Source organism: Entelurus aequoreus, linkage group LG06 (genome assembly GCF_033978785.1).
Source record: "Entelurus aequoreus isolate RoL-2023_Sb linkage group LG06, RoL_Eaeq_v1.1, whole genome shotgun sequence".
Lineage (NCBI taxonomy): Eukaryota > Metazoa > Chordata > Actinopteri > Syngnathiformes > Syngnathidae > Entelurus > Entelurus aequoreus.
The window spans coordinates 35,843,052-35,857,145 of NC_084736.1; the positions used below are offsets into that span (position 1 = coordinate 35,843,052).

Sequence of the window (14,094 nt, forward strand, 5' to 3'; positions counted from 1 at the left end):
AGAGGGGCTGGACTCTCCTACTCTGGCGTTGCCGGCAGTGAGAGGCGACGGGCTGGGGTGGCAATTCTTGTTTCCCCCCGGCTCAGAGCCTGCATGTTGGGGTTCAACCCGGTGGACGAGAGGGTAGCTTCCCTCCGCCTTCGGGTGGGGGAACAGGTCCTGACTGTGGTTTGCGCTTACGCGCCAAACCGCAGCTCAGAGTACCCACCCTTTTTGGATTCACTCGAGGGAGTACTTAAGAGTGCTCCCCCGGGTGAATCCCTCGTTCTACTGGGGGACTTCAACGCTCATGTTGGCAGCGACAGTGAAACCTGGAGAGGCGTGATTGGGAAGAATGGCCGCCCGGATCGGAACCCGAGCGGTGTTTTGTTATTGGACTTTTGTGCCCGTCACAGATTGTCCATAACGAACACCATGTTCAAACATAAGGGTGTCCATATGTGCACTTGGCACCAGGACACCCTAGGCCGCAGTTCCATGATCGACTTTGTAGTTGTGTCGTCGGATTTGCGGCCTCATGTTTTGGACACTCTGGTGAAGAGAGGGGCGGAGCTTTCTACCGATCCCCACCTGGTGGTGAGTGGGCTGTGATGGTGGGGCAGGATGCCGGACAGACCTGGCAGGCCCAAACTCATTGTGAGGGTTTGCTGGGAATGTCTGGCAGAGTCTCCTGTCAGAGAGAGTTTCAATTCCCACCTCCTGAAGAACTTTGAACATGTCACGAGGGAGGTGCTGGACATTGAGTCCGAATGGACCATGTTCCACGCCTCTATTATCGAGGCGGCTGATTGGAGCTGTGGCCGCAAGGTAGTTGGTGCCTGTCGTGGCGGTAATCCTAGAACCCGTTGGTGGACACCGGCGGTGAGGGATGCCGTCAAGCTGAAGAAGGAGTCCTATCGGGTTCATTTGGCTCATAGGAATCCTGAGGCAGCGGACAGGTACCGACAGGCCAAGCGGTGTGCGGCTTCAGCGGTCGCGGAGGCAAAAACTCGGACAGGGGAGTAGTTCGGGGAAGCCATGGAAAACGACTTCAGGACAGCTTCGAAGCGATTCTGGACCACCATCCGCCGCCTCAGGAAGGGGAAGCAGTGCACTATCGACACCGTGTATAGTGAGGATGGTGTTCTGCTGACCTCGACTGCGGATGTTGTGGATCGGTGGAGGGAATACTTCGAAGACCTCCTCAATCCCACCAACACGTCTTCCTATGGGTTGGATCAGATCCGCCCAGAGTTCCTTAAGGCTCTGGATGCTGTGGGGCTGTCTTGGTTGACACGACTCTGCAGCATTGCGTGGACATCGGGGGCAGTACCTCTGGATTGGCAGACCGGGGTGGTGGTTCCTCTCTTTAAGAAGGGGAACCGGAGGGTGTGTTCCAACTATCGTGGGATCACACTCCTCAGCCTTCCCAATAAGGTCTATTCAGGTGTGCTGGAGAGGAGGCTACGCCGGATAGTCGAACCTCGGATTCAGGAGGAACAGTGTGGTTTTCGTCCTGGTCGTGGAACTGTGGACCAGCTCTATACTCTCGGCCGGGTCCTTGAGGGTGCATGGGAGTTTGCCCAACCAGTCTACATGTGTTTTGTGGACTTGGAGAAAGCATTCGACCGTGTCCCTCGGGAAGTCCTGTGGGGAGTGCTCAGAGAGTATGGGGTATCGGACTGTCTGATAGTGGCGGTCCGCTCCCTGTATGATCAGTGCCAGAGTTTGGTCCGCATTGCCGGCAGTAAGTCGGACACGTTTCCAGTGAGGGTTGGACTCCTCCAAGGCTGCCCTTTGTCACCGATTCTGTTCATAACTTTTATGGACAGAATTTCTAGGCGCAGTCAAGGCGTTGAGGGAAACTGGTTTGGTGGCTGCAGGATTAGGTCTCTGCTTTTTGCAGATGATGTGGTCCTGATGGCTTCATCTGGCCAGGATCTTCAGCTCTCACTGGATCGGTTCGCAGCTGAGTGTGAAGCGACTGGGATGAGAATCAGCACCTCCAAGTCCGAGTCCATAGTTCTCGCCCGGAAAAGGGTGGAGTGCCATCTCCGGGTTGCGGAGGAGACCCTGCCCCAAGTGGAGGAGTTCAAGTACCTCAGAGTCTTGTTCACGAGTGAGGGAAGAGTGGATCGTGAGATCGACAGGCGGATCGGTGCGGCGTCTTCAGTAATGCGGACGCTGTATCGATCCGTTGTGGTGAAGAAGGAGCTGAGCCAGAAGGCAAAACTCTCAATTTACCGGTCGATCTACGTTCCCATCCTCACCTATGGTCATGAGCTTTGGGTTATGACCGAAAGGACAAGATCACGGGTACAAGCGGCCGAAATGAGTTTCCTCCGCCGGGTGGCGGGGCTCTCCCTTAGAGATAGGGTGAGAAGCTCTGCCATCCGGGGGTATCTCAAAGTAAAGCCGCTGCTCCTCCACATCGAGAGGAGCCAGATGAGGTGGTTCGGGCATCTGGTCAAGATGCCACCCGAACGCCTCCCTAGGGAGGTGTTTAGGGCACGTCCGACCGGTAGGAGGCCACGGGGAAGACCCAGGACACGTTGGGAAGACTATGTCTCCCGGCTGGCCTGGGAACGCCTCGGGATCCCCCGGGAGGAGCTGGACGAAGTGGCTGGGGAGAGGGAAGTCTGGGTTTCCCTGCTTAGGCTGCTGCCCCCGCGACCCGACCTCGGATGAGCGGAAGAAGATGGATGGATGGATGGAGAGTCAGGGGCACCTGCCAATAACCCTTGGTCAAGTCAATGGTGCTGACGGAGCGGGCAGGTCCAAGGCGTTCAATCAGCTCATCGGCTCTAGGCATGGGATATGCATCGAAGGTGGATACGTCGTTTAGTTTGCGGAAGTCGTTGCAAAACCTCAAGGAGCCATCTGCTTTAGGGACGATGACAATCGGACTAGACCAAGGGCTGTAGGATTCTTCAATGACGCCTTGGTCAAGCATCTTTTTTACCTCTTCTCTTATCGCTTCCCTCCGTGCTTCTGGGACCCTGTATGGTCGTTGCCTGACCACCTTCCCAGGCGGGGTCTCTATGTCACTTTCTATGACATGGGTGCGCCCGGGCATTTCTGCAAAAATGTCCCGGTAGCGGCCCAAGAGCTCTTGGATATCTTGGACTTGTGCTGGGCCAAGATCCACGCCTACATTGACGGCGGGTTTCTGGGAAGAGAGGTCCGTTAGAAGGGCAGGGCTAGGCAAAGGTGCAGCAGTGTGCCATCTTTTCAATACATTTACTTGGTACAGCTGCAAACCTTTCCTCTGGCCTGGTTGCTGAACACGGTAGTTGACGGCCCCCACTCGCTCAGTGATCTCGTAAGGGCCGTGCCACTTAGCCAAGAATTTTCACTCTGCCGTCGGGACCAATACTAAGACAAGGTCACCCACCTTAAACTCATGGAGACGGGCGCCCTTGTTGTATGTCCGTGCCTGGGCAGCTTGAGCCTTCTCCATATGGTCCCGGACAAGTGGCCACACCCTTCTGGCTCTCTACTGTAGGTGTTCCACATGGTCCATAACGTTCCGGTGGGGGGGAGGGCTGACTTTCCCAGGTTTGCTTGGCGAGGTCTAGCAGACCCCGTGGAGCAGCTCAAAGGGAGAAAAACCTGTAGAGGCTTGTGGCACTTCACGAATAGCAAACAGTACATAAGGAATTAACCGGTCCCAGTCTTTCCCGTCAACTTCAACCAGTTTCCTTAACATTGTCTTCAAGGTTGAATTAAAACGTTCCACTAGTCCGTTAGTTAGTGGGTGATAGACGGAAGTTCTGATCTGTTTTATCTTAAGCCATTTATACAATGCAGTCATTACACGGGCCATAAAACAGGTACCCTGGTCTGTCAAAACCTTGTCTGTTATTCCAACCCGGCTAAAAAGCATGAGTAGCTCATGGGCACCATTCTTGGCGGTAGCAACACGCAAGGGAATGGCTTCGGGGTATCGGGTTGCATAATCGACGATGACAATAATATAGCGGTGTCCACGAGACGATTTTGGCAACGGCCCCACAATGTCCATTGCTATCCGTGAAAATGGCGTCTCAATAATAGGAAGGCGTATGAGGGGATTCCGGAGAAAGGGCCGCGGTGCCGCTTTTTGACATTCCGGACAGGTGCGACAAAAGTCCTCCACGGCTCGTTTCACCCCAGCCCAATAAAAACGTGCAACCACTCGGTCGTAGGTCTTCTGGGCTCCCAGATGAGCCCCTAGTTGGTGGGAGTGAGCGAGGTACAACACCCTGGTGACGTAACTTTTCGGCACTAATAGTTGTTCGACCACTTTCCCCCCCCTTAGCTTTTTCACTTCGGTACAACAGGCCCGCTTTTACTAATAAATGAGGATAAGACATCCCACTCACCCCAGAGACCAGTTGACCGTCTATGGTGGCGATGCTTTGGCGGGCCATTTCCAGGTTTGGGTCAGCCCATTGGGCTGTGGCGTACTCGCCTTGAGGTGGATTCCCTTCGACCGACACGAGCGGGAACTCAGAGAAGGGGTCTTCACTGGCCGGAGGGGTCTCTCCCCCACTGGAGTCTCTTTCAGATGCTCCACTTCCTGGTGAGGCTCCTCTAGGTGCTCGGAAGGTGGGGAATGCGGTCCGCGGGGTCGAGGCTGCGGGGCACCGGTCCTGGCGTCTTGTTTGTCGGGGAGGATTTGGGCGTCGGCGGCCTGGGTTCCAATACCGCTGGAAGAGGACACAATCCATGCCTATCAGCAGAGGGACAGGTAGGTTGGGGACCACCCCAGCAGCCACAACGGCATCTCCACGGGTAGTCTGGACCCGGATATGGCTGACCGGGTAACGGCGGACATCACCATGGATGCAGGTGACCGGGACGGTGTCTGAGCCGACAGGACCAGCGTAGTCAGCCCTCACCAAGGTGAGGACGCTGCCAGAATCAATCAGGGCATGGGCGTCGATACCTCCCACCCGCACCGGCAGGGTGGCATGGGGTCGACCGGTGTGCAAGCGAGGTCGGTGGGCACCCGAGGTGACGGTAGAGGGCATTGAGACGTCTCGGTCCCGCTGCGGACAGGCCCAGGAGATGTGGCCTTCTCGCCCACAGGCATAGCACCTTCTGGGGGGTCGGGCCAACCTTTCCGGTGGGTTACTATCCCTTGGGGCGTTACGTGGAGGAGATCGCCGCCGCTCACGGTCCATCCTTTCAGCAGGGGTGGGGCGGCTTGGCTCAGCTCTGGTGGTTCGGAGCATCTCGGTGCTAACTTGGTAGTTCTCCAACAAGGCTACCAGAGAATCCAGGGAAGTGGAGCTCACCTGCGCAGCACACTTTCTGGCATCGGGCGGAAAAGCTCGAATACACCTATCAATCACCAGTCTTTGAATCCAGGGTGTCTCCCAGCCACTCGTCAGCCAGCCCTGGGTAAGATGTAGCAGCTCCGCGAGCTGCGCCCTGGGCGGCTGACTGGCACAGTAGGCCCAGGCGTGGTATCGCTGAGCTCTATCTGGTAGGCTGTACCCATGGCTCGCTAATATGGTGGCCTTGAGCTTGGGGTAGTCTCGTGCGTCCTCTGCTGGCAGATCGTGGCAGGCGTGCTGGGCCTCCCCAGTGAGGAACGGGGCAATTATTCCTGCCCACTCACCGGGTGGCCAACGCTCCCTTGTAGCAGTGCGCTCAAAGAGCTCCAAATAGGCTTCAACGTCGTCATCTGGGCCTTGTTTGGTGAGGACTCCCCCCGGGGCTCGAACCACTGCTTTGTCTTTGTCGACCTTCTTGAGCAATTCTTTCATCACGTTCTGCAACTCCGCCTGGCTTTGAAGGAGCGCCCTTACTGCTTGCTCCATACTGTGGTTGGGGAGGGTCTTCTATTGCCCGCATTCTCCACCAATTTGTGATGTGCACTCACAAACCAACCTCCCAGAGACAGTTCTGTTAATGTTCAAACGCAGCAGCGTTGGTTTATTAAGTCACTTTTCTGAATGAAGGTTAAATTAAAGTTCTCCCGATTGGGGCTTCCATTGAAACAAAACAAATTATTGCATTTTTCATGCCTTAAACAGGTCCCCTAAATTGCCTGGAACACAGAGCAGAGAAATATCTGATCAACACAAAGTTCAATAAATCACAGCATTAAATGAATCTAACATATTACACCTTTAGCAGACTAATCTATTAACTATAATTCAGTGGAGCAACACACTTACCGCCCGATGGGAGTAGACCTTTCCAGCAGGGAGCCAGCCACACAATGAGTCAAACACTGAGGTGCTATTTAAATCAAACATTGATTGCCAACCTGACACAGCTGCCTTGGGGCAGGTGGCCACACATCAGCCTGATTGAGGATAAAATTAGGGATGTACTTGCCTTCAATGAACACACTAGAGGGTAGCGTAGTTTGACCGCCTGGTGCATGCTTTCATTGCGATGGCTGGCCCACTGCCTGGTCTCACCTGTTCGGGGGTATTGTGATGCTCCACAATTTATACACATGTACATACATGTGTATTTATTTATGTATATATTTATGTATATACATGTATATATGTATATGCATGTATAGATATAATACATCTATGTATATATGTGTGTATACATATATATATACACATATGTGTTGTGTGTATATATATATATATATATATATATATATATATATATATATATATATATATATATATATATATATATATATATATATATATATATATATATATATATATATATATATATATATATATATATATATATATATATACAGTAGATACTGTACTGACACTTATGAGTCATGCCATGTTGTGACGATGTGCAGTGTTCCAACACAGTCCACTAGATGTCAGTAGAGTTCACTTAGAATGAGAACAATGAGTCACTTCAGTAAAAATTGATCTATCAAGGAATATCTGTGGTCACGTGATGTCGTCTTTAGAAATGAAACAAGTATCAACAAGATTTGCGTCGTAGAACAAAACCAGGTTTTATTGCGACATGTCATCTGGGTCTTGTACTGCAGGGGGCAGTATTGCAAGCATTCCACTGGCGATTAAATAGTAGAAGAAGAAATAGCCAACGAAGAAGAAATAGCAAAACAAAACATTTCCGGTGTTTTCTGTAATATTCTGCAGCACCCGTCCATTTTTCTACCGCTTGTCCTACACAATATAACACTGAGTAAAGTGTCATTTATCAACATGGAGCAATATAACACTGAGTAAAGTCTCATTTATCAACATGGAGCAGACTGTCAACGCAGACTCCAACGATCACCAATACACCAATAGTGAGTATCTTTTCTCATGCTTGTGTTCATTATTATTATTATTTGTAATTGTATTATTATTTATTCTTCACAGCTCTTTGCAAACATTTCTAATGCTTGTGTTCATTATTATTATTATTATCATTATTTATTCTTCACAGCTCCTGGCAAACATTTCTAATGCTTGTGTTAATGTATTGTTTATTGTCATTATTATTATTATTATTATTATTATTATCATTATAATATTTATTCTTCACAGCTCCTTGCAAACATTTCTAATGCTTGTGTTTCTTTATTATTATTATTATTATTATGATTTATTCTTCACAGCTCCTGGCAAACATTTCTAATGCTTGTGTTGATTTATTATTGTTATTATTATAATTATTATTATTATTATTATTATTATTATTATTATTATGATTTATTCTTCACAGCTCTTTGCAAACATTTCTAATGCTTGTGTTGATTATTATTATTATTATTATTATTATTCTTATGATTTATTCTTCACAGCTCCTTGCAAACATTTCTAATGCTTGTGTTGATGTATTGTTTATTATTATTATTATTATTATTATTATTATTACTATCATTGTTATCATTATTTATTCTTTACAGCTCCTTGCAAACATTTATAATGCTTGTGTTGATTATTATTTTGATTATTGTTATTATTACGATTTATTCTTCACAGCTCCTTGCAAACATTTCTAATGGTTGTGTTGATGTATTGTTTATTATTATTATTATTATTATTATTATTATTATTATTATTATTATTTATTCTTCACAGCTCCTTGCAAACATTTCTAATGCTTGTGTTTCTTTATTATTATTATTATTATTATTATTATTATTATTATTATTTTTATTTTTATTATTATTAATTCTTCACAGCTCCTGGCAAACATTTCTAATGCTTGTGTTGATTTATTATTATTATTATTATTATTATTATTATTATTATTTTTATTATTATTATTATTAGTAGTAGTAGTAGTAGTAGTAGTAGTAGTAGTATTATTATCATTATTATTATTATTATTACTATTATTTATTCTTCACAACTTCTTGCAAACATTTCTAATGCTTGTGTTGATGTATTGTTTATTATTATTATTATGATTATTATAATTATTTATTCTTCACAGCTCCTTGCAAACATTTCTAATGCTTGTGTTCATTATTATTATTATTATTTATTCTTCACAGCTCCTTGCAAACATTTCTAATGCTTGTGTTCATTATTATTATTATTAGTAGTATTATTTATTCTTCACAGCTCCTTGCAAACATGTCTAATGCTTGTGTTGATTAATATTATTATTATTGTTATTATTATTTATTCTTCACAGCTCCTGGCAAACATTTCTAATGCTTGTGTTGATTTATCATTATTATTATTATTATGATGTATTCTTCACAGCTCCTTGCAAACAATGGCGCAATTGGCTGGGATTTTGGTGAGTCTAATAACTTGATATGATAACTTGATAATAATGTGATAATAACGTGATAATAACGTGATAACGTGATATGATAACTTGATAATAACTTGATGTGGCCCTAGTGTGTGAATGTGAGTGTGGATGTTGCCTGTCTATCTGTGTTGGCCCTGTGATGAGGTGGTGACTTGTCCAGGGTGTACCCCGCCTTCCGCCCGAATGCAGCTGAGATAGGCTCCAGCACCCCCTGCCACCCCGAAAGGGACAAGCGGTAGAAAATGGATGGATGGATGGACTTGATGTGTTTGCTGCATATGATAATCACCTTATTATCAAAGCAGATGACTAAAGATGACATCGCACATTTGATTGACGTGACGAGTCATATTAAAACAAGATTGCTCAGCTTGTGGGAGTAAAAACAAGTTGAAATGATTGACTGGGTTGTGTGTTTCTTATAAAGCTAATGCAGTAATGTTGAATTCAAGCTAGACGTCAGTCACTTGTCAGCTTTATTCCTTTTCAAAAAGAGCAATGATTTTCTGGAACATTTGGTTTGTTGTATTATTTACCCTGTGTTGTTTGTTGCAGGTTGCTTGGATTGTGCAACAACTTTGCTTACGTGGTCATGCTCAGTGCTGCACAGGACATCCTTCAAAAGCAACAGTCTGGAAACACCACAGTAAGTTGATATTGTTTGTTGTCAACACCTTTAATCAATCAGACATAATCAATGACTCTCTGTTATGTCTGTGTTATTAACTGTCTGGAATGGACATATGCTGTCTTTAAGTTGAAATGGAGTGCTAAATGTTTTTTGGTGACACCTACTGGTCACAATAATTCATGAAGTCAAGATCATGACGCACTAAATTGAATGATGGGGACACGTTTTTGTTACTGGATACATTCTAATCTGCCTTGGAGACTTTGTATGTGTATGTAATATGTAACGATAACTATTTGTTTGTATTGACAAATGTCACCTTTTATTGTTCAATGATTATTACCTATGTTTAGCTTGTGTGCTATTGTGTGCTTAGCTGTTGTGTAGCTACTAGCTCCTAGTAGCTTTTAGCCTAGCATGTTTACCTTTTGTAAATAACTTTAATAAAATAGAAGACATTTGTTTACAAAGAACCAACAATTCTTCAAGGTGAACTTGTCTCTTTCCAGAAGTGGACTGTGAGCTTGTTGGACTCTGAAGGTGTGAAGAGTGGGAACAACAGTCGATACGATTGTAGTCCTGTGTCCACAGCTGTAAGATCACCTTTTTATTCAACAAGACGAAGTAGACAACAGTCACTATGATTGTAGTCCTGTGTCCACAGCAGTAATATCACCTTTTTTATTCAACAAGACAAAGTAGACAACAACAGTCACTATGATTGTAGTCTTGTGTCCACAAGACAAAGTAGGAAGTCATCATTGAGTTACTTGCAAGTATTAAAACAATATTTTGTTTACTTAAAAGAAACGATTCGGAAACATAAACGTGTTTTATAATACTAAGTGGTGCCTGTGCATGACGTATTTACCTTGGCGGAAGAAAAACTAGTTCTCCTCTAACGTTCATGTGGACTTTTAGACAAGATCTCAATGACTGAGTTATTTACTTCCTGTTGATGACACATAGTGGTTAGAGTGTCCGCCCTGAGATCGGTAGGTTGTGAGTTCAAACCCCGGCCGAGTCATACCAAAGACTATAAAAATGGGACCTATTACCTCCCTGCTTGGCACTCAGCATCAAGGGTTGGAATTGGGGGTTAAATCACCAAAAATGATTCCCGGCGCGGCCACCGCTGCTGCCCACTGCTCCCGTCACCTCCCAGGGGGTGATCAAGGGTGATGGGTCAAATGCAGAGAATAATTTCGCCACACCTAGTGTGTGTGTGTGACAATCATTGGTACTTTAACTTTAACTTTAATAATCACAAATAACTCATGTGAACATTTAGACAAGATCTCAATGACTGAGTTATTTACTTCCTGTTGATGACATACATGATCACAAATAACTCATGTGGACATTTAGACAAGATCTCAATGACTGAGTTATTTACTTCCTGTTGATGACGTACATGATCACAAATAACTCATGTGGACATTTAGACAAGATCTCAATGACTGAGTTATTTACTTCACATGATCACAAATAATTCAGAACTAATAATGGAGCTCAAAGATCTGGGAGTGGTGGTATCAATATGTCAGTATCAATCCACACATGACTAATAAATATGAATGTATGACAATAACCTTCAAATACTTGATAAAGTAGTTGATTTCACACTGGCCTGTCATATTTATAAGTCTTATAGTGATGTAAGATGATGAAATGTACTTTGTCTTCAGGCGGTGCTTCTAGCTGACATCCTGCCAACACTCATCATCAAGTTGTCTGTGCCACTCCTTATCCACCAGGTGCCTTATGGGTAAGCAAGTTGTTATCACCTCTGTCATGGCTGATGTTTATTGGTATCATTCTAGTAGTATTAGTATCACTACAGTAGTGTATTGGTATCACTACGGTAGTGTATTGGTATCACTATAGTAGTATTAGTATCACTATAGTAGTGTATTGGTATCACTACAGTAGTGTATTGGTATCACTATAGTAGTATTAGTATCACTACAGTAGTGTATTGGTATCACTGCAGTAGTGTATTGGTATCACTATAGCAGTATTAGTATCACTACAGTAGTGTATTGGTATCACTGTAGTAGTGTATTGGTATCACTATAGTAGTGTATTGGTATCACTATAGTAGTATTAGTATCACTATAGTAGTGCATTGGTATCACTACAGTAGTGTATTGGTATCACTATAGTAGTATTAGTATCACTATGGTAGTGTATTAGTATCACTATAGTAGTGTATTGGTATCAATACAGTAGTGTATTAGTATCACTATAGTAGTGTATTAGTATCACTATATCAGTACAGTAGTGTATTAGTATCACTATATCAGTACATTATTAGTATCACTATATCAGTACAGTAGTGTATTAGTATTAAGATTAAAGATTAAAGTACCAATGATTGTCACACACACACTAGATGTGGTGAAATTTGTCCTTTGCATTTGACCCATCCCCTTGGGGAGCAGTGGGCAGCAGCGGCGTCACTATATCAGTACAGTATTAGTATCACTATATCAGTACAGTAGTGTATTAGTATCACTATATCAGTACAGTATAATACTGTACTGATATAGTGGTACTAATACGGTACTGATATAGTGATACTAATACTATTAGTATCACTATATCAGTACCGTATTAGTATCACTATATCAGTACAGTATTAGTATCACTATATCAGTACAGTAGTGTATTAGTATCACTATATCAGTACAGTATAATACTGTACTGATATAGTGGTACTAATACGGTACTGATATAGTGATACTAATACTATTAGTATCACTATATCAGTACCGTATTAGTATCACTATATACTATTAGTATCACTATATCAGTACCGTATTAGTATCACTATATCAGTACAGTATTAGTATCACTATATCAGTACAGTAGTGTATTAGTATCACTATATCAGTACAGTATTAGTATCACTATATCAGTACAGTAGTGTATTAGTATCACTATATCAGTACAGTATTAGTATCACATATCAGTACAGTAGTGTATTAGTATCACTATATCAGTACAGTAGTGTATTAGTATCACTATATCAGTACAGTATTAGTATCACTATATCAGTACAGTAGTGTATTATTATCACTATAACAGTACAGTATTAGTATCACTATATCAGTACAGTATTAGTATCACTATATTATTATTTTTTATTATTCTTCGGTCAATCGTCAACAAAATAAACAAACATTCATAGATTGAAAATGAAAATGTTGCAGACAAAAGGGTTTAGGCTGAAGTTGAACACTTATTGCGCCTAACCCTATAAACAGTGTCAAGTACAAGATGAACTTCAGAAAATTATGAAATGTCCTTTGTACAACATATTATAAATACACATTATACACAACATAAACAGAGTTCAATTATATACACAGTAAAGGCATGTGAAATATCCTTGTACACATGTTAAAACTTTGTACCAATTATATACTATAGACAAACAATTATACTTCCATTATTATTTATATCCCACATTTAGTATTTGAATTAACATTGATCATAGTATTAACTACTGTGTTGATTCAAGAGTGATATATTTTTTCAAGACATTGGTCTTAAAAGTGTTTTTTAAATGTGTGAATGGAACTGGAACATTTTAAGGAATCATGCAAGCTGTTCCACAGTTGAAACCCCCTGACAGAAACACATCTACTTTTTAAGCTCGTTCTTATGTTAGCTTTCTGAAAGACAGCTGAACCTCTGAGGTCATAGGGATTCTCTCTGGGTTTAAACCTCTCCTGTAGACACCGAGGCAGCATGTGGTTATGAGCTTTGTACGTAACAATAGCAGTGTTGAGGTCAACAAGATCGTGCAGTTTTTAATTTAATAAACAGAGCGTTGGTATGGTCATGATAATCCGCATAATTTACAATTCTAAACGCTTTCTTTTGAAGTAAGAATATAGAGTTGATGTTTGTTTTGTAAATGTTACCCCAGATTTCAACACAATAATTAAGATATGGGAGTACGAAAGAATTATATAACATGTTAAGAGCCTTTTGATTTACGGAGTTTTTGATTTTATGTAACATAGCAATATTTTTTGCCATCTTTGTCTTAAGTATATTTATGTACAATTTCCAATTTAATTTATCATCTATATAGATTCCCAAAAATGTTGTTGAATACACCCTTTCTATCTCCATATCATCAATTCTTATATGACAGATATATAAATTTTTGCTGTACAATCCTGTTATAAAATCTGTTGTTTTAGTACTGTCCATGGGGTTCAGAGGATTAATATTAAAATCACCGCAAACAATATGGATCTTGTTTGACTTACTAAACAAATAGTCCAATTTTTGATTGAATGTGTCTAGACATGATCCAGGTGTTCTATAAGCACAACTGACATTTATTTTTTTTTATTTTTCTACTTCAATTTCTACAGTTATACATTCAAAAACTCCAGCTATAGCAGTTGATTTGCTGTCAATTTTCCAACATTTTAAATCTTGATTTACAAAAAGTGCTACTCCTCCTCCCCTTTTTCCAATTCTGTTTGTGGTGAATAATTCATAACCATCCAATCTCATATCACAACACTTGTTCTCATCGAGCCAAGTCTCTGAGACTGCAACAATACTAAATTTTTTGAACTGGCTCAGATATTCTCTAATATTGTCAACATTTTTATACAAGCTTCGGCTATTAAAATGTATTACAGTAAATGATTTGTCTATATTCACACATTTAAATTGTTCGTCTGTGTAGTACTCACAGTTTCTGGTAATATTATTGTAAAGATTACAATCAGGATCTATGTCAC

General features: G+C 42.5%; 2 protein-coding genes across 3 annotated transcripts in view; one reads left to right on the forward strand and one right to left on the reverse strand.

Moving 5' to 3' along the window:
- The window catches only part of dus1l (dihydrouridine synthase 1-like (S. cerevisiae)), an 87,883-nt gene extending 81,716 nt beyond the window's left edge, over window positions 1–6,167 (reverse strand). Inside the window, exon 1 of the mRNA XM_062050644.1 lies at window positions 6,150–6,167. The gene's annotated coding sequence lies outside the window, so the exon portion shown is untranslated. The remainder of the gene's footprint in view (window positions 1–6,149) is intronic.
- An 847-nt stretch (window positions 6,168–7,014) lies between these two features.
- The window catches only part of cln3 (CLN3 lysosomal/endosomal transmembrane protein, battenin), a 50,955-nt gene continuing 43,875 nt past the window's right edge, over window positions 7,015–14,094 (forward strand). For both annotated transcript variants that reach the window (XM_062050652.1, XM_062050653.1), the window contains exons 1-5: window positions 7,015–7,225; window positions 8,637–8,673; window positions 9,247–9,337; window positions 9,832–9,915; window positions 11,011–11,090. In XM_062050652.1, coding sequence (XP_061906636.1) covers window positions 7,177–7,225; window positions 8,637–8,673; window positions 9,247–9,337; window positions 9,832–9,915; window positions 11,011–11,090 — 341 coding nt within the window. In that variant the 5' untranslated portion in view covers window positions 7,015–7,176. The remainder of the gene's footprint in view (window positions 7,226–8,636; window positions 8,674–9,246; window positions 9,338–9,831; window positions 9,916–11,010; window positions 11,091–14,094) is intronic.